General features: G+C 36.4%; 1 protein-coding gene across 2 annotated transcripts in view; it reads left to right on the forward strand.

Annotated features, from left to right (window-relative positions):
• The window catches only part of Sb (serine proteinase stubble), a 133,963-nt gene that overhangs the window by 2,875 nt on the left and 109,178 nt on the right, over positions 1 to 21,910 (forward strand). For both annotated transcript variants that reach the window (XM_028178203.2, XM_089737828.1), the window contains exon 2: positions 18,958 to 19,036. In XM_028178203.2, coding sequence (XP_028034004.2) covers positions 19,015 to 19,036 — 22 coding nt within the window. In that variant the 5' untranslated portion in view covers positions 18,958 to 19,014. The remainder of the gene's footprint in view (positions 1 to 18,957; positions 19,037 to 21,910) is intronic.

Genomic DNA, 21,910 nt, shown 5'->3' on the forward strand with positions numbered 1-21,910 from the left:
ACTTATCAAGTTGAGAGTAAATATTTGTCAGTTTAAGTGGTTTGTATTTTGTGAAAGTTTAAGTCAAGTCAGCTGATGGATGCTCCACGGTGATGCAAGCTTTATTCGCAGAAAGCACGGAGTGTCCGCCGACTTGGTAATCCGACTTCATTGAAGCTACCAATAAGCTCGTTTATGTTTCGCTTTCAATTAGGCTTGTAGTTTTAGCTGTTTCACCTTGAGAACAAATCCATATACACCCCAAATATCACCAATTAAACTTTAATACAATTTTTAATTTTATTTATTGCTTAGGTGGCTGGACGAGCTTACGGCCCACCTGGTGTTAAGTAGTTACTGGAACCCATAGACATCTACAACATAAATGCTGCCACTTACCTTGAGACATAAGTTCTAAGGTCTCAGTATAGTTACAACGGCTGCCCCACCCTTCAAACCGAAACGCATTACTGCTTCACGGTAGATATAGGCAGGGTGGTGGTACCTACCCGTGCGGACTCACAAGAGGTCCTACCACCAGTAACCATTCAAGGTTTTGAAAGCATAAACGATGTGAAAGATTGAAGCGAGGAGGTAAGCGCTTGTGTGCTCTTTACCTTATTGAAGCATTATAAATTGATATTATAATTATTTTTATTTCAGTAATTAAAACGGGCCCGTTCTATGAACATATTTTTAAATGAGATCAAAATAGAAGTAATCATTTCGAAGTAGGACTTAGAACTTACATTTTTTTCGATAAAGTCGATGCTACATTATTGTATTCGAAGATAAACTAGTGACATAAGATTTTCGTTATTAAGTATCTCTGCATAACGGATTACGCGCTGCCATACATTGTGTGCCAAGCATTTCTGTTAAATCAATTTCTGTATTTGATTCAATATATCTTACCCCATAATTTTCTATTTCCTTTGTATAATAATTATAAGAAAACGATTTTAATACCAGAGCCAAACCGGCAGTCGGGTTGTATTACTCTAGCTCATTCGAGTGTGTCAGTAGTGGTGCAAAATAGTGAGAGTTTTTTAATCTGTATCGCTAACATTGTTGATCGCATTTCATCACGCTACACTGAGTTAGAGTGAACAGAAACATGATTGACTTTTAATTTATTGCAGTGATACTTTTTAATTATAGTCTTTTTTTTAAATTATAAATTGGTTGAATTCAGCACAAAATCGCCTGTGTAGTGCTAGTTACGTCACATAAAAAAAAAATGACGTTATTCTTTAGGGAATCCAAGGAAAATCATATAGCACAATACAAAGCACATAATTCTCTGTTGCACATGCAATTTTTCAATTAAATTTGACATCTTGAAGTTTGAAAATGACGTTCAAAGATACATACAAATTAGCAACATATAATATACCATAACATGTTTTTTTTATTTTTTTTATTGCCTATATGTGTGGACGAGCTCACAGCCCACCTGGTGTTCAGTGGTTACTAGAACCCATAGACATCTACAACGTAAATGCGCCACACACCTTGAGATAGAAGTTCTAAGATCTCAGTATAGTTACAACGGCTGCCCCACCCTTCAAACCGAAACGCATTACTGCTTCACGGCAGAAATAGGCGGGGCGATGGTATCTACCCGTGCGGACTCACAAGAGGTCCTACCGCCAGTAATAACGCAAATTATAATTTTGCGGGTTTGAATTTTATTACACGGTGTTATTCCTTCACCGTGGAAGTCAATCGTGAACAATTGTTAAGTACGTATTTCATTAGAAAATTTGGTACCCGCCTGCGGGATTCGAACACCGTTGCATCGCTACGAATGCACCGGACGTCTTATCCTTTAGGCCACGACGACCATCAAAATGTAGTGTGACACTAATAATATTTATGCTCGTTTGTCATGGAAACCAGTTTTTTTAGGTTAACTGGATTGTTATTTCACTGCAATTGTATAGCTATTTTAAAACAATTGAGATTTATTATCGATCTTTCAAAGCAGACGGCAACGGACTTTTTTGTGTCTATGGGCTTCGATAGCCACTACGCACCAAACGAAACGTGAGCTTGGCGGGATAAAAAATGTATTGGAGATATTTAAATAATAATACACGCCTAAAGTCCGATGATTTGTATGAACATTCATTAAACTGATAATTTCGTTTATCTGTTCAAGACGATGACAAGTTTCTTCTGATAAGCAAGAAGCGCTTGTTGACGTGGGTATATTTTTCAAAAAGTTTTTGAAATGTCATAGATTAAATATGTGAAACAGTGACAGGTTATGTTAATGTTTTTTAGTACTTTTATCAACGGCTGTGATACTGCGTTGGACATATGGAGAATACTTGTTTTCGAGATAAAGGATGACCTAAGATATTTATTAAATAAATACATAAATACAAATCGACGCTTGAAAGGTAAACGTGACTAAGCGACAATACGTGAACTTTTCAGTAGACTAATTTAAAGTTGAAATATCTGAAAAAAAATATTTTATTCTATTTTAACGAATCTAGCTGTAGGATTGAAATTATTTTAATAGACTTAGAAATGTATTTTTTTTGCGCATCGAATATGGGCATTGCCTATCATTTATGTATAAAGCAGTTATTGTCGCTGAGTCACGTTTGCCTTACAAGCATCGAAATATATTTTCTACTTGAAACTCCATATTGCTTCGTGTGATCAAAATCGAGCAACATAATATGAGCATCAATCTAATCAATGGCAAATACGATTATGCAAGAATGTAAGTTAAATAAAAACAAATACCGTGAAAACCTAACCGTATTAAAATAACAAAAAAACGCATTCTAAAAGAAACATTATCTCATTAAGCATAAATTACGTATTTCATTATCTTGACGTTTCCCAACGGTGACCGGTCATACGGAAATAATACATTTCTCGATTGTGTGCAAATTTCGAATTACCTAACTCTCCCAGAAGAAGTAACGCTAACAAGGAGGTCCTTGACCTCATCTGGCGGGTCGGAGGTCGTTCGTTTGCCTTAATGAATTTTTTCGACAATCACTGCTACGCTGCGATAAAGGTCCACTTCCAGTGGGATGCGAAGTAAAGCTATATCAGATTTTTATTATTTATTTTTATTGTCTACTAGCTGACCCGGCAGACTTCGTAGTGCCTTAATCGATAAATAAAATACTTTTGTCTATACTATAATATTATAAAGAGGAAAGATTTGTTTGTTTGTTTGTTTCGAATAGGCTCTGAAACTACTGGACCGATTTGAAAAATTATTTTTCCATTAGAAGCCGACATTGTCCCTGATGAACATAGGCTACTTTATTTATTTATTTTTTTATTTTTTATTTTTGGTTTCATGAGTGTTTTAATGTTTCCGAAGCGAAGCGAGGGCGGGTCGCTAGTAGAAAATAAGCTTAAAACAAACAAAAGGAATCCGGTTGAATTTTTATTTAATTCCAAGCATTTTCATATTTATTTACCTTTTAAATCTTCTCTGGACTTTCGAAAATAATTCAAGACCAAAATTAGCTAAATCGGTCCAGCCGTTCTCGAGTTTTAGCGAGACTAACGAACAGCAATTCATTTTTATATATTATATAGATTAGGCCGATTAATCTTGAGTCTACGGTCAAAAATGATCGTGTTTTTGACGCGAATCGACGATGCCAAATATATTGTCGACTATTTGCTTACTGCTACCGGCATCTTTGAAATATGCTTCAAAAGCATGTCGTGGCATTAGCGACCAACACCGAGTGGCTAGCTTATTTCAAAGTGTGATCGATCAATCGTTTTCATCGGCAATGATCTTTTAGTAACATAATTTTGAGTGCAAATATTTCAGGCACTTTATTCATATAAAACTCCAAAAGCGGGTAGCCCAACAGTCGGAACCTCCACTACCTTGTTCGACTTCTGTATTGGGCGAGAATCGGGTGTCGGACGAAGGTGTAGGGGAGTCCTTTAGCGTGTGGGCCGCTAAACTCTTCGGTTATTGACATTCACATATCCCATGTGCCCCAAGTGCAGGAACCTCGTAAGAGGATCGCCCCTCGGCCCGAAAAACAGGGCAATTCTTAAGGTAAGATTAAGGTGAATAGACGGTGACGGTAATTTCCCACGAGTGGAGAAAAACTGGTGTATTTAAACTAGTGTGGTAATTCATGGCAGCGAAGAAGGGTAGTCTTTAAAAAAAATATTGATAGTACTGAAATCTTCGCTGATGGCTGCGTTTTTAATCACACGTTTCTCTAATCACTGCACTGCATAGATGCAAATTTCAATACAAACGGCACAACTGCTACCGTAGTGTACTTCGAATCAGATCGGGTGTTTGCTTTGGGGCATAAATAAACATAATGGTGGAAGTCGTCGTGGCCTAAAGGATAAGACGTCCGGTGCATTCGTATTTAGCCATGCAATGGTTTTCGACTCCCGCAGGCGGGTACCAATTTTTCTAATGAAATACTTACTTGACAAATGCTCACGATTGACTTCCACGGTGAAGGAATAACATCGTGTAATAAAAATCAAACCCATAAAATTAGAATTTGCGTAATTACTGGTGGTAGGACCTCTTGTGAGTACGCACGGATAGATACCGCCACCCTGCCTGTTTCTGCCGTGAAGCAGTAATGCGTTTCGGTTTGAAGGGTGGGGCAGCCGTTGTAACTATAATGAGACCTTAGAACTTATATCTCAAGATGGGTGGCGCGTTTGCGTTGTAGATGTCGATGAACTTCAGTAACCACTTACCACCAGGTGGGCTGTGAGCTCGTCCACCCATCTAAGCCATAAAAAAAACCACCCATTAATGTAAGTATCACCTATTGAAACTTCTGCATTTTCAAGATATTTTACATCAAACTGTTTTCATCAGTGAAAATAATGATAAATATGTATAAGTCCTATTTGGATTTTGTGATTATAAAATATATCGTATCGCCGCTATATTTTAATGGGTAACAGCGTTTATCGTTTTTTGTAATGTCTTTTGCGAGACAGTTCATTATGGTTTGCTATCAGTCTGTCCGGAATGACTGGTGACTTTTTGAGTAATAGAGTTGGTTTCTTAATTATGAACCTTTTTTAAAGCTGATAAAGTTAAATAGCTTCCATTTGTCACGTCTGTCACTGGTATGGATAAAGTAGCGAAATATATGGATTACAATTATGTTAGTAGCGAATTCAAGGCTCATTTAGATAATTAGTGGACGATTCTTGTATGACTTACATGTTTTTGACTAGCTTCTGAGCTGGTGTTAGCCATATTGTTCAGCGTTCGGCTTTCGGCTTCAGCATTCGGCTTTCGGCTTCAGCGTTCGGCTTTCGGCTTCAGCATTCGGCTTTCGACTTCAGCGTTCGGCTTTATGCCACCGGAGACCTTTTTAGTTCCAGCACCCATCTCTTTATCGAGTTTTGAATTTCGCATCCTGCAGAGGATGTCTATAGGCTAAGGCTGATATGTGAATTCATCATCATCCAGATAGCCTTTCTAACTTATGTTTAAATACAACACGTTCTTTCAAATTTAAATCGCTGTATCGAATAAAAGTTCAAACTTATTGTAAACTGAAGTTCGCTTAAATGTTCACTTAAGGAACTGGTTCAGTAATCCTCATTGATCTCACACTCGCGCGGTGACTTGTTAAATACCTTATTAAGTTCAGAGTATTAAGGTTTGCGTGCTGTGTGCAGTTTCAAGACTTTAGTGATGAATATCTTAATGTCATCGCTATGTTCATTCTGCCTTCAGGGATGAACTTGAGGAGATTAATGGAGTTTAATTCAAAAATGTTTTTGTTCACACCAAAGATTCCAGTTTGAAGGGTGGCATTCTCGTTAAACAATGAAGACTTCGAATTTGGATCCAGGCTTTTTTATTTTATATTGCCCTAGTAGACAGACGAGTGTACGACTGTGAAGTGTAGACTCCAATAAATATAAAAATTAGTTATTATCTGTGGCACAATATTTCTTGTTTATGTAAAATATCTATGATTGTAATGATTGCGGATACAAAATAATATAAAGAACAACGTGATTTTTTTCTTTCTGATCAAAAACATTCTACAAGCTCATAGCTCATCAGAACGACCCACCTGATGATGAGTGATTACCGTCGCCCATGGACTTCAGCAATGCCAGGGGCAGAGCCAAGCTGCTGCCTACCTTTGGCCGTGGACTGGCGTTACTATTAAAGACGAGGTGGGATCTGAGCTGAGAGCAATAAAATTAATAATTGATGCACGTATATACATAGGTACACACACAAGATGTATGCGAAACATTCTCGAAAACGAAAACCGGTTTTATTGGTCATTACTGACATGAAAATGCTAAAATTCATAACCATTTTTTATAAGCAATGCCACGTTTTTTTGTAATCAAAAGCTTTTACTTAAAATCAAAGTCGGTTATCGTAAAAAAATTACAACGGGAAATCATTTTTATTTTTTCAACTAACGGTCCCTTACACCGTTTTAGTCATTACGATTTATTGACGATTTTAATGGTAAAGTAAACAAGTATAGTAATATAGAAGCGGTTTTTGCAACAAATATCCTTAATGTGGCTAGTGGGGTTGATCGATAGAAATCGTCACGTAACAAAAAACGAATGTGACCAGGTCCTTGAGTTGTTCAATACATTTAAAATCTACAATTCTTAAGCTATGAAGTTTCTTAAGTAAGAAAGGAATGTCAGAACCAATTATTATTTCGATATATCGGCCAGCATAGTAGGCTATTTGGAACTTCGCGATTACAGATTACATTGTGACCGACTGACTCACACAGTAGTAAACTTAAAAAACGTAATTTAGTGCCTTAAGGGATCAATTATGGCTTAAACTTTTTTTTAGTGAAGAACCGTTTTGTTGATTCCACTAGATTTTGTTATGCTATAGTTATTCCCTTCGGAAAACGCGAGACATAAATATCATTAAAGTTGCTTTTACATTTTAATTTCGTATTTATTATTTTCATTCTATTAAATCGGTATTTGGGATAGTACACAGTTCTTGTGGTCACATCGACACTAATATGTTATTCTTCGCCATTAAAATGTTTTTTAATTATCTATTACGAAGATAGTGTTTACATTTATTATAGCACAGTATTATAGCAAAAGCATTTTTAATTCAGTTCTGTTGTATGTATGTTGTATGTCTAATGTATTAATTAATCGAAGTAGTGATACAATTACGCATCTTTATGAAGATAAATAATTTTGATGAGGGGGCACGTCACGAAAACCCTCTTGTCATGGCCGTCGGTAACTACATACCCGATCCTGCGGACCGAATGGTAAACAGTAGATTTCGCCCTAAACACGTCATTTTGGATTCTCTCGATCCAATAACGGTGCTTTTAGGCACCTCAAGCACCGTTCACCGCTCTCGTCGAACCGAGGGTTCGGCGTGTAAATTAACCCACAGACACAGCCTACTGAGTTTCTCGCCTGATCTTCTCAGTGGGTCGCGTTTCCAATACGGTGGAGGGTTTTGCAAAACACTGCTTTTGTTATGGCTAGTGTTAGCAACGTCCTCAGATTAGAGCTCCGTCAACTCACCTACTCGCTCGGTTACGCTGACATAACCTCTAAAGGCTCCTAGCTTAGCTAGGAAAAAAAAATTAAGATAAGAAAAGGGTGGGCTTCATTCTAATACCACATAGCGAATACCGTGGATATTACCGTGTCAGTCTTTATGAGCGTATTTATATAACGGTTGGATTTGCTGCTAATGTACGCACAGTTTGTATCTTATTAGCAGGTGATAGGGTAAAAAATAGACCAGTCTAAATACGGTCCTGTGCGGGAATGTCGTCACAGTTCATCCGTCGCGATGCTCCTATGCATCATTGAGCAGAACTGGATATTCATACATTTCTAAATAATCTTTATCGTACTCCATAAATAAGTCAAGAGTCTCGCAGCACCGAGGATTTGCTACTCGCGCTGTTTGTTTATTTTATAGCCTCGTCCAGGGAATGTCAGTTCAATTGGTATTGATTTAAGTGCTCATATTTTTCTTCGTTCACAGAAGCGTAATCGCGTTCATTAAATCCTTTTTAAGATAATGATTTGTTGATTTACATTAATGCGATTTACGTTTAGACAGAGATGGTCGAGGAATTCATTTCTAGATAATCTAGAGCTGTGTAAATAGAAACTGCAATTAATTAGCGCATTTAATTATTCATTGATCAGCACTTTAGGGATTTTTTTTAATTGGTTTTATTTTACGATGTAATAGTAAAATAGCCACGCTTTTGTGTGACTGACGATATATACGAAAAATAGATATTTATCGGAATAACTAGTGTTCGAATAAAAATCTTCCGTGAAATATGTTGTACAAAGAGAGCGATGATAAACGCCATAGAAATATTATCCTATAATTATTTTTGTGTGTATTAAGTTTTAGGTTAAAGCCGACGAAGGATTTTCAATGTTTAGACGACATAATAATAATATGAGTCGTTTCAGTTTTAAGCTATTGCATAGCTTTTATCGCGGGCTTTGAGCGCGGCGACCGAATCAACAAATTCAGTAACGAAAATAAAACCTAACACCCCCCTCCGCCTACCATGTAACTCGCGTTCAGCATGTTGCGCTTGTGTAGGGTTTGTGAATAAGCGCACGGCGCCGGCGTGACGTCCACTGCATGCGTATTATGAAAAGTCTGCCCATCTCTCTCTCACGCGGTTTAGCTTATGAATGTGAAGGGAACAGTTAATATTTATCTAATATATATCTTGGTCTTATTTTATTATTGATTTAATATTAAATTATTATTGTCTAATTATAGTCTAATTGTCTAATCATGCATAAGTTGATAAAAATGCTATGCAATAGCTTTACCGTCGCAGTCCTCGAGTGCCACACGTATTTTTTGCTTGTAAAATATCAAAGCCATGAACGATAGACCGAAAATAATAATCAATCGATCGCATTAAAACAAAATTCATGGTTATGCATGTATGTATATTACAATAAAATAATTGATTCTTATGATAGTGAACATAAAAATTTTAACGATCTTTTCGATGCGGCGAATATAAGAAACGGGAGCCCAGTTAATAAGCATTGCCGGCTATAAAGTGCGGAATGGTTGTGTGTGCAATGAGACCATCACACGGGCAAAGCTGGGTGTTAATTGCCCGAATATGTGAATTACCGTATGCATAGGTTTAACAAGAATTTTAATTATTTAAAACAGTTTTGAAATTGGAATGCTATGGAGCGCGCTTTTCAAGCTCTGAGCAGCTGATTCGAGTTTTGACACGCACCAATTGTGTTGTGTGTGTAACACTTCAAAATGGCTTGAACACACGATCAAATTATGCACTAAATCTAATGGGATTATGTATGATAATAACAATATAGATTTTTCGTTTTTAAAAAAAACTAAGTTTCTGTCTGAATGTTAATATAAATGAAAAGAGAGAGAGAGAGAGAGAGAGAGTATTTTTAATTGTACATAACAAATATATATAAAGTGAAACAGTAAATGCAAAAAAAGTACATTGGCGGTCTTATCGCTAAGAGCGATCTCTTCCAGAGAACCATCAGGTGGACAAGAATAATTTGGAAACGAATTACACGCGGTGTACCAATCCAGATCTGAACGAATGAAATAAAATAATCATGAAAAAATGAAATAGAAAAGTCCTTAAGGCACGTTGCAAAGGAGGTATAAGAGATTAAATCAAGATATATAAACCAACATCAGCACGTCCGGCATACGATTGGTCGTAAAACTCATGCCAAATCCCTATGCAGCATAACAAGAGGATATGCTGCGCCGAACTTCCAACATGTAGAATGAGATGAAAGAAGAAGACGTGCTTATAGGAAATACTATCTTCCCAATCTTATTTCAGCACAATGTGCTATTGCTATTAAAAAAATTATGTTTATAATAAACTAGTGGAACCCATCGCTTTGGACATTCGCGGCCATCTAAATTATAATTACCATTATTAAATTGATTCCTATATCCTCCATATGAAATACGAATATCGCTAATTATATGATAAAATTCATGTGGATTTTCTTATTTTTATTGAAATTATTAAACCAACGAAAAAGAAATCAGTCAAGCTGTGTTCAGTGATGTTTCAGTTAAAAGAAAGAAAAAAAAGGTTTATTAATAAAAAAATATAAATAGAGGAAGAAATATTAAGCATAAAACATAGCAGGAAAAATCTTAGAATAATTTATTGATGCATCTCCATCGTTGGCCAGAGTTACGTATCTTTCTCTCTTCCTTTCATCTCACATGGTGGTGGGGTCAGATTTTCTTATTTTCTCCTCCATTTTGCTTTGTCGTCGTCGTCATCATCATCAGTAACGTTTCATTCCCTCTTGTTCTTCAGCACTACATCTTTGTCTTGGGAGCTGTTATAAATTTATATCATGATAAAATCAAAAAGTTTTTCAATCATATAGGCCTTTATGCTTACTCTCATAGTCATGACTAAATCATCATTTCGGAATGCTATTTCGTCACTGTGAGGAATCCGTAAGAAATCCAGGGCGTACTCTTACCAGTTATAATAAGTTACAAAATTTACAAAAGTAGAAATAGCACTGCATCATTGAGAAGATTTCCAGCGTCCAATTTTTTTTGTCGTATGTCATTTGAAATCATTAAGATAACTATCAATGAAGAAATATTTTTTAAACTAAGAACGTCAAACACAATAAATGCAACACCAATAGTACGAATATATTCTTAGCTTAAAGCATAAAGACTAAATAATAATATGTATTACATATTAGGTTAACGTATAAAGACTTGAAGCTTTCATCTTGTGATTCAAGCGTAATATTCTGAAGTAATAATTTCGTAAGCCGCACTCTGGGGTCACATCCGTTTTCGCTATATGACTTGGTCTTTGTGACTCAATGTTTACGAACACACACATCCTCTTACACAATTCGGGTTATGTGCACCCTAATTGCATATATTACATGACTCGAAAACAAAGGCAACCTTCGGAGAATTTGAGTGTTTTTTTTGCTTCGTAATCCGCGTTTGGTCTCATTGGAATACGGATGTTTTTTTAAATTGATGGGCAGACGGCTCATGGCAAATGGTGTTAAGTTGAAAATGAGAATTTTTCCAAAATAATTCTAATTGTAGCGCTACCCGACTTATTTCTGGCGCACAGCATACAAATAATTGCGTTACAATATTCGAGAAATGTCTATAGAATTGTTACAGTTTTTTTTTTTTTCGTATTGTGGTTTCGCTTTTCAGCGAGTGCTTAACTATTCCTATATTACCACCACCCCGCTCATTTCTGCCTTGAAGCAGAAATGCGTTTCGGTTTGAAGGGTGGGGCAGCCGTTGTAGCTATACTGAGACCTTAGAACTTATATCTCAAGGTGGGTGGCGCATTTACGTTGTAGATGTCCATGGGCTCCAGTAACCACTTAATACCAGGTGGGCTGGTCGCTCCTCGGCTTCTCTCAGCGCGGTCGCAACAGAGAGTCTAGTGAGCACAGTTATTTGATCTGATCGACGGTTTTGTGGCCGACCGGCGGGACTTTTCCCTTTTACCTTGCCCACCGCAGTAAATTTTTCAAGGTTGTCTGGTGGCCGTCGAGCAATGTGACTAAAGTAACTAAGAACCTTCTGGTAGCAAATCGTCCACAGTCTCTTTCTATGCGAAGTTGCTCGAGGACAGATTTGTTTGTTCTCTTGACGGTCCACGGTATACGAAGCATTCTTCGCCAACACCACATCTCGAACGCTTCTTTTTTTTCCGCTCTGTTTTTCAAATCGTCCACGACTCTGCACCATAGAGAAAAATCGAGAAAACCAACGTCCGGACTAGTCTCATCTTGGTATCATTGGAGACTTTTCTGTCCTGCCAAATACGTGTAAACTTGCTCATCGCAGCTTTGGCCATTTGAGTCCTTCTCTTGATCGCTCGTTCGCTTCCTCCATGGTGAGTAAGTAGAGATCCGAGGTAAATAAACTTTCCAACAAATTCTACGTTCGAGAGTAGAAAAAATTGTAAAAATTAAATTTCAACTTTTCCAAGTATTTTAAGTCAAAATATACGTCCCAAATAAATTCCACCCATATTAATTTCATTTAGACGTGAAACATGCTAGCTGTTTGATTAATCTTGGGCAATCAGACAATACAAATGATGCGGTTGAATTGATAAATCACTTTAAACATTATATCTGTTTGGAAACATCAATGTAATTTGCAATGTTCAATTTCGAATTTCAGGTATTTTCCATTGTTACATTAGCCAATTAACTCAGTCTATCTGACCTTCGTGGTCTGGTCTGGTTACTGGAGCCCAGAGATAAGCTGAGAGTCATCTACCACTTTAAGACGCAAGACTTAAGTCTCAATTGAATTGTATAACGGCTAACTATACTGAGACCTTAGAACTTGTATCTCAAGATGGCTGGCGCATTTACATTGTAGATGTCTATGGGCTCCAGTGACCACTTAACACCAGGTGGACTGTGAGCTCATCCACTCATCTAAGCAATAAAAAAGACGCAAGGGCGTAATTTTTATGTCTTCATAAGAATGTAAGCTATGATGTACAATTTTACTTATAATGTTTTTATGTCTTCATAAGAATGTAAGCTATGATGTACAATTTTACTTATAATGTTTTTATGTCTTCATAAGAATGTAAGCTATGATGTACAATTTTACTTATAATGTACTGAAAATCTACGTATTAAGGCTGTATTTGCTACGACATATCAGAACGGACTGTCAGGGATGAAAATTCAATGTATTGATATTTCTAACGTTGATGTTTCTGTACCACGCATACAGCGATAGGTACGAAAGCGTTACAAGTGTCGGTTAGTTTCAGTTAAATTTGTCAAAATCAACCAATAATGACGAATGAAGGATGTAACAAAACTGAATTATCGTTTAAAGGTGTTTAAAAATCGTGTTTTAAAACAATTGTATAAAAGAAAATTCAGTAAAATCAATAATAAATTATAGTCCCTGAAGCGAACCGAGTGCGGGTCGCTAATATAACATAATAAAATGTCAATGCTATTCATAATTTTGGAAACGACAAAAGATTCGACGCTTAGAAATTTAACATAATATTAGCGCGTTAATTGCGCCATAGACCGCATTCCCATAACAAACGATATGCTCTTTCCTTCAACTGACATTAATGGGAAATAATTCTTACTCCTGAAGTTGATCCTGTTAGACATTAAGAAATGCAGCGTTCTCCCTTTCTCGATAACATTATTAATCTTTGTCGAATACAGGGAAGGAACTTGTACAGATTCGAATCCTTGATAGAAACGTCCTGTCGGACGGGGCGAGTGATTAATTCTCTACAAACACTATTAAATGAGTCGTAACGTCTGTGTGTTTTTATTTAGTCACAGTTTTGAGAGTGAGTGTCGGATTAATATCGAAAAAAAAAAGCCCCAGTATAAAATCCTAGATTTGGACGAACGTTAAAAAAACTTTATCACACTCTATCATCACTGAAATTCTTCCACGCTAACGAACCAAATTAATTCCTAGGTTCACCCGGGGCTCGTGTTTAGGAAATCTGAGTTGTTTGTAACAACCGACTTAGAACTATTAGCTTCCTGCTCGTTTTCCTAACAGGTGTTAGGTAAATTAGCGTTGGTCATTCAAAACGGCCAGGCGTTTGTAAGTATATACAATTAGTCTAAAGCAATTACCTCGTATTATTCTCGAGTGGCTGAACCAAGGCATTATCTGCTTAAAATCACGATCGGAAGTACCGTTGGTTGGATCAAAAAAATACTAATGAGAGAAAAATCTGGTTGGTAAGTGAAGTTGGAGGGATAGCAGAGAACGTTTAACATCAGAGTACTACCTTCTATTAGAGAGTGAGCCAGAATATGCTTTTGCAAAATAGGCCGTCTTATCGCTAAAAGCGTATTTCCCGAGCGCTTAGACATGTCCTTCTTCAAACGAGGCTTGTAGAGAGTATTAAGCGGTAGGCAGTGGCTTGTCACTGCTCCTGGCATTGCTGAAGTCTATGGGCGACGGTAATCACTCACCATTAAGTGGGTCGCATGATCGTCTACCTATACGACAAAAATTTACTGGTAGTAGGACCTCTTGTGAGTCCGCGCGGGTAGGTACCACCGTCGTGCCTATTTCTGCCGTGAAGCAGTAATGCGTTTTGGTTTGAAGGGTGGGGCAGCCGTTGTAACTATACTTGAAACCTTAGAACTTATATCTCAAGGTGGGTGGCGCATTTACGTCGTAGATGTCTATGGGCTGTGAGCTCGTCCACCCATCTAGCAATAAAAATTATAATAATAATGAATCGGTGCTTAATGTATTCCTCCATTCTTTATGTATAAAATAGCCTTGTGCCAATGATATACTTGGTGCTGTGTATTAAATATGAAGATGAAATACAGTTGAAATAATAGTGAATTCCATGTAAGTCCTGGACTCGTAACTCAATTAGTCTGTTCGTTCCACTTTCGCCGTGACCGTCCGCCAACGACCGTTTCCGCTTTCTTTGCAGAATTTCAAGATTTTTCTTGTTGATAAACGTAAAAAAATATATATATAAAACAAAACAAAACAATTAGAAAGCGAAACTGATTAAAAACATCGCTTGCGCAATTAATGACTTGCGCAATTTAAATGTACTTTTGAAATTTAATATTTTTTATTTATTTACTTATTTTGGATGTCATAGCTCTCTCTGTCTCTCTGTTCTCTCTGTCCACCTGATGGTTGTCTGGAAGATATCGCTCTTAGCGATAAGACCGCCAATTGTACTTTTTTGTGTTTAATGTATCGCACTGTTTATTTGTTTTTTGGTGTACAATAAAGAATATTCTCTCTCTCTCTCTCTTTCTCTCTCTCGTTTTATTAGCAAACGTATATACGATACGAGTATTAAAGGGTAGGCAGTGGTTTTGGCTCTACCCTTGCCATTGCTGACGTCCATGGGCGACGCTCCATTCACCACTAGGTGGGTCGTATGCTTTATCTGCTCAAAAGGGCAATAAAAAAAAAGAAAAAAATCGCCCTCATAATATTTTCTAGATTAGTTTTCGTATTTACAAATTCCGAATAAAAAACATTAGGAATATCGGTCTAGCGAGCAAAAACAGCCACTCGTTAGAAGACCTTCACTTTGACCTTTAACCCTATAACGATGCACAGGGTTTTATGAGTTGATACACAATATTAGATAGTGCATGTACTTTCAGTTTGTTAAATAGTATTTCTCGTTCTTTCTCAGTGAATCTTTGTAAGCGAACCCGGTCAGCTCTAGGTATTGGCAGAGACTTGAGGTTCTAAAGTCAATTAGCGACGCCGACTATTTTTATTTTTATTTTTATTGCTTAGTTGAGTGGACGAGTTCACAGCCCACCTGGTGTTAAGTGGTTACTGGAGCCCATAGAAATCTACAACGTAAATGCGCCACCCGCCTTATAAGTTCTAAGATCTCAGTATAGTTACAACGGCTGCTCCACCCTTCAAACCGAAACGCATTACTGCTTCACGGCAGAAATAGGCAGGAATTTACATTTGATGGGCCGTATGCTGTCTGCCTACAAACTCAAATAAAAAAATACGCTTTAGATATCGAAGGGTGAAAGGCTATATTTGATTATTAAGTTTAAAATTTGGAAATACATATAATATACTAAAAAAAAATCTTCAGTTATTTCAATGTTAAACTTAGTTGAAATTCAATTTAAAACATCGCACTGTTGATGCTAATACCAAACAAAATCCAACTTTAATTAGAAGGCTAAATGTCGCTAAAACCAAATAGTCTTTTACCCTTCGATATGATTCTAGTCATGCTTCTTCTCATCGTGAAATTCGTTCTCGAAACATAAACGCTAGAAACTTGTTAATTTTCTGTCAAATATTAGACAATAGTCTATAATTACGTTTGCAGTGTTGCAGCCCTAATAATTGTCACGTATTCAACATCGCACGCACCGTTGTGAAACGGCAGATAATATTTTACTAACGATATGTACGAAGCTTAATGATTTTGTTGTTTGCGGTTTGGCTATTTATGACAAAGAGCAGAGTATCTGCAGTTGTTGGAACAGTTAAGCGAGATTAGGCTTTTGATGTCTATGGGCTCCGGTAACCACATATCGCCAGGTGCATCATGAACTGATCTGCTTATTCAAAGCAATAAAAACTGAAGAGAGCAATAAAAATCTACTTTATTGACATTAATATAAAATTACTAACTGTCGCAGTAAACGTTGTTTTGTCACATAAATTATTTCTAGGAAAGACAAATAATCTATATATCGACTACAGCACCATCTGCCGGGCTGATTTTTGAATCTACTCCATGCAGGGCGCCCCCCCAAATGCATACAAAAAAATTCATTTAAATCGGCTTAGCCGCTTAGGAGGAGTGCAGTGAAATACACCCGTACAGTAGAATGATATATATATAAAGATTACTATAAAATGAAGTAAAAAAATTGAGCCTCATCTAGACTTTTATTTAGAAATACTAGAAATGCATTAAATGAAATAAATACATACCTAATATTAATAGAATAAAATTTAAAATAAAATTTATCACGACATAAAAACTTACCAACGCGTTGTAATGCAGAACACGGCTTGAACATTTAGTTCTGTCAATATAATTTATGGCTTCGCGCGAAACGTCGCAAAATCATTAATGTAAAAATCCTAAGTACTGGTTAAATAAATTTCTATACAGTAAACATTTAAATTAATTGGCAATCCGCTTTTGAGAGCATATTTAACCTTCTTGTTTATAATATCCGCTATGTTAGCCCAGCTAGTGGGAATTTGGACATTTGTCAGGTCACACGTTTGCTTGGCCAATATTTGCAAACGTTGGTGTGAATTTGCGAATTTACTGCTACTGCCGGCTAATTAGCAAACGTGTTTCGCGCTTTAGCCGTCAATGTGTGTTTGAGAATGTAAAGTGTGATTTTGGCACTGTGGTTAGGTTATGATACATATCGTCTTTTCGCATTAAATGTGTACAATTTCCAAAAATATTCGAAATTGAGTTAATATGCGGAATCATTTGGTATCCCCAGTATTTTTCTCATAAATATTGTCAAAAGAGCGAAGTTTAGTTCTAGTCTTTTTGGAACGAAGTTCCTTACGGCAGGCTTGGAGGGGATAGGGATTTTGCTGCGCGACCGAACTGAAAAAAATGTGATAGTAAAACCGTAAGAAAAAATCCGTGGAAAAAAGTGCGTGGAATAAAACCGTTAAATGAGACGTGCGCAGGCGCGACAGTCGCATACACAAGCGAGTAGTGTATAATACCTTTCTCTTTCTCCCTCTTTCTTTTCGTTCTCTCATCCATTCTCTTTCTATTTTACGTAATTTATTATTTCCTAAAATACTGAATTTCCTAAATACTTTCCTATACTTAAATAAAAACTAATCAGTAAAATTTAAGAGAAAAATCAAGAAAACCTACATAAAATTGAGCACGTTTTTTTTTTTGCAAATTATGTCGATTCTACATTAGCCGAAGGAACTTCGTTCCTACCTGGTGTCCCACGACACCACATTTTTTAGTTTACCTATGTTTTGACTACTATTAACAAAATTAATACATAATTTTATCTTACTTTAAAAGACAGTTAATGTAATGGTAAAAAATAAAAAGAAAATGTTGCAAAGATGATTAATATCAAAAATATCACATGTTACACCTTTAAAACACTCTCCTGTAAAATTAGTAAGTTTTGAGATTATACAATTTTAATGCGAGAGGTCGATATTTGTGAGTTCTATTGCCCTGAATTTTCAATTTGAAGATTATCTTTCTGATTGTTTTTGGAAGCGGACGGCTGCATCTTTGAACTATAAGCATGAATCCTGTTTCTTTGTTTAGTTGCTGTTATTTTTGTGGACGCGCGGGCAATCACTTCGTATAAACCTTCTTAGTATTTATGTTCGTATCAAGCTGAAATTGAAAAATAAAAATTACAAAATACGTAGAATTTCACGTAAGCACACTTGATATGGTTAATAATGTATAGATATATATAAAAATTAATTCCTGTTCGTTAGTCTCGCTAAAACTCGAGAACGACTGGACCGATTTGGCTAATTTTGATCTTGAATTATTTGTGAAAATCCAGAGAAGGTTCAAAAGGTAGATAAATATGAAAATGCTCGGAATTTAATAAAAATTGCAATTTTGTTTTTCTTTGATGTGTCCCCCGTCGGACGGATTCCTTTTGTTGGTTTTAAATTTATTTTATATAAAAGTTTAGGTCTTTTATTTATCGAATAAGGCAATGCGAAGTCAGCTAGTATATAGAATAAATATGATTCCAGTTAGGAAATTGAAAATTAATTTTAGCTTTGTTCTATTAATTCATTGATAAGGCAATTGCATATTGTTTATTCTAATTTAGGTAAATGAGTGTACGACCCTAACTTGATAGTAAGTTGTTAAAAGTTACGGCGGTGACCACAGTGGCACAGCCGAGTTTTTGGCTACTACCTAAGATATCTTTTATTGCTCAAATGGGTAGATGAGCTCACGGTCCGTCTGATGCTAGTGGTTACCAAAGCCCATACACCCAGGGGTTAACGGCAACGGTAAGCAGAAGGTTGGCTTTGCCCTTGGCATTGCTGACGTCCATGGGCGACGGTAACCACTCACCATCAGGTAGGCCGTGTGCTTGTCTGACTGCAAGGGCTCGCCACCTACCTTGAGGCATGAGTTCTAAATTCTACGGTAAAATGTGCAACGGCTGCCCCGCCCTTCAAGCCGAAGCTGCTTCACGACAGAAGTAGGCAGAATGGTATTACCTAGCCGAAGTGTTATAGGCGACCTTATTGCCGGTAATGAAATTATTCTTCAAATCTCGTTTGCAGAAGAACATGCCGTCGAGCGTGTGGGACGGCGGAAGGGAGGGAGCTTAAGCTTGTCCAATAAAATTAGTTTCTTCTTGGCATGAAAGTAATTAAAAATCTCTTGTTTGCAGGTTGTTAGTGGTGCAGGGGGCGTGCGGTGATGAGCCGCGAGCGCCCGCGTTCGACACATGCATGTCGCCCGTGCATCCGGTCAGTAAATAGATGATAATAAGATATTTTATTTAATTTTTTTCTTCGTAGATATATGGTCGAGAGAGAGAGAGAAAGCGAGAGAGAGAAAAAGAGAGTATTCTTTATTGTATACAAAATGAATAAACAATGCGAAACATTAAATACAAAAAAAGTACAATTGGCGGTCTTATCGCTGAAAGCGATCACTTCCAGACAACCATCAGGTAATTAATAATTATTTGGAAACTAATGTCACGTGGTGTACCTATCGATTGAAGTATATGTAAATATATACATATAAGCACACAAATACATATGAGCTCACGGATCAACAACTTAATGCCCACTACCCATGTTGAGACATGAATATTTGTCAGTTTTCACTACAAGGGCTATCCCACCCGTCAAACCGAAACGCATTACTGCTTCACGGCAGAAATGGGCAGGGTGGTGGTGCCCGTGCGGGAACGCAAGTCCTTCTACTACCACTCAATAATCCACTAAACCATAACAAAAATATAAGCAGTGCTACACGAATCTTGAGAATAACTAAAAAAAGGAAACTTGAACATTAGAAATTCATTAATTGTCAACTTATAATTAATTTAAACGCATGTATCGATGTCGGGACTCAGCTCTCACTTCACTAAAACTAAATTCAACTGAGACAGCTGTTCCAACTAACTATTCTTCTTATAAATTTTGCTACTGACTATGTTGGCACTTGTAAGTGGTACTAAGCCGTATAATTAGCATTACAAGATCATAACAGCTCGTGGCTTTCGTTAGCCTCAAATGACGTCACGCGCGACAAAATCACGCCAATTTTGAAAATCTAAAACCTGCCCTCTTCCTAGATGTCTTTTATAACCATTCGATACTAAATACCGAACAAAAATTTTTTATTGTTTTACTAAATTAATTTTATGCACATATCTGTTTCAAATTTAATCAATTTGATTTACGAAACATTGTATCGTACTTTTTGTCACGAGCCTTCAATCTAATACCGTCTAAGTAGATTCATCAATTTCATTACAAAGTGACATCCTTAGTATTACGCACTAATGGAAAACTAGCGAACGCAGACGTCTTTCCTATTGGAATCCAATAACGCGGGGAATTAATTGCTTTTCTTAACATTACAGGCTTCGATTCATTACAACATGAAGTAGCCAATTTATTCTGAACGGCTTCTGTATTGGAAATAGATTGTGCGTTCTTACCGTTTGATATAGCGTCGGGAGGTGATTATAGTAATATGTTTTACGGGATCTGTAGACGCGTCTGATGGATAGAGCAACGTTTCGATTTTGACATCTTAAAAGATAGTGTAATGTGATAAGAAATTAAAATGAATTGTTGTAAAGTACAATATATTATAGACACGTTTTTATGAAAATTATGCGTGGTTGTTACAATTAGGTACGTTTCTTTGATAGCCGTGATAACGAAAATTGTAAAGTTATATTATAACAACTAGCGACCCGCCCTCGCTTCGCTTCGGAAACATTAAAACACACATGAAACCAAAAAAAAAATCAAAAAAGAATAAAAAAAAGTAGCCTATGTTCATCAGGGACAATGTCGGCTTCTAATGGAAAAAGAATTTTTCAAATCGGTCCAGTAGTTTCGGAGCCTATTCGAAACAAACAAACAAACAAATCTTTCCTCTTTATAATATTAGTATAGATATAGATAATGACAAAAAAATGACATTCATTCGTATAAGTATTTTTTATTGTTAGACTACTTAGATATATAGTTATTTATGTATTATCCTGAATTATTTATTTGAAGATTATGTTTTGCGTTAAATGACTGTATCCAAGGCATGAGTGAATTTGAGCGATTTTGTTTTGAAAATATAGTTTAAATAGTAAATTGATGCATAGCTGTTACTGGTGGTAGGACCTCTTGTGAGTCCGCACGGGCATGGTATCACCACCCTGCCTATTTCTGCCGTGAAGTAGTAATGCGTTTCGGTTTGAACTCATATCTCAAGGTGGGTGGCGGCATTTAATTTGTACATGTCTATGGGCTCCCGTAACCACTTAACACCAGGTGGGCTGTGAGCTCGTCCACCCATCTAAAAAAAAAGATCTACGCAAACATTCGTTTACAAAAATACATAATGTTTACTAAAAATTATTAAGTTAAAGTTGTTAGTAATTTACCATGTGAAGAACAATTAAGTATACAAAGCCGGAATAAAATCCGAAACAGATATAATTACGGATACATTCATTCAAAACGAAAATTCACAAAAACAATGTAGACAAGTTACTTGGGAACATTTCAAAATTACTCATACTTCCATAGGTTCGCTTCTCAAGGCATAATGGAGTAATAAAGCTCAGGTAAAATTTTCTTATAAACTTTCATGGTTATTACCCTAATTGCTTCACTTTCACTTCGCCTATTAATATTAATAATGTGTATGAAAATGCAAACAATTCGCAGTCGACGACCCAGTGACACGAATCTAATTAGGGTCATATAATTGTTTTGATTATGTTATTTGAGTTGTTTTACGGGTTTTTGTCTTGAAAAAAAAAACTTTTTTTGCATTAAGTTTAAGATCGGTTTTGTTTAAAATTTAATTAGTCATGAAACTTGTGGTCCAAATTAATCGGCTGTCTTATTTGAAGTGTCCGTCGTCTGATGGATATATTGCGTTGTGTATTTACATTTACATTTCAATTGATGACTTTGTAATAATTTTGCATTTAATTTTGTTTGTTTTGTTCTAATGAATTATTAAAATTAACAATTTTTTAATAAATATATAAATATTTTACCAATAATCACGCCACGTTAACTGGTCCCGTGATAAGTTCGTAAAGAACTTGTGTTACAGGTACCATATATCGGAAATAAATGTAAGATTTT

Source organism: Bombyx mandarina, chromosome 23 (genome assembly GCF_030267445.1).
Source record: "Bombyx mandarina strain Sakado chromosome 23, ASM3026744v2".
Classification (NCBI taxonomy): Eukaryota; Metazoa; Arthropoda; class Insecta; order Lepidoptera; family Bombycidae; genus Bombyx; species Bombyx mandarina.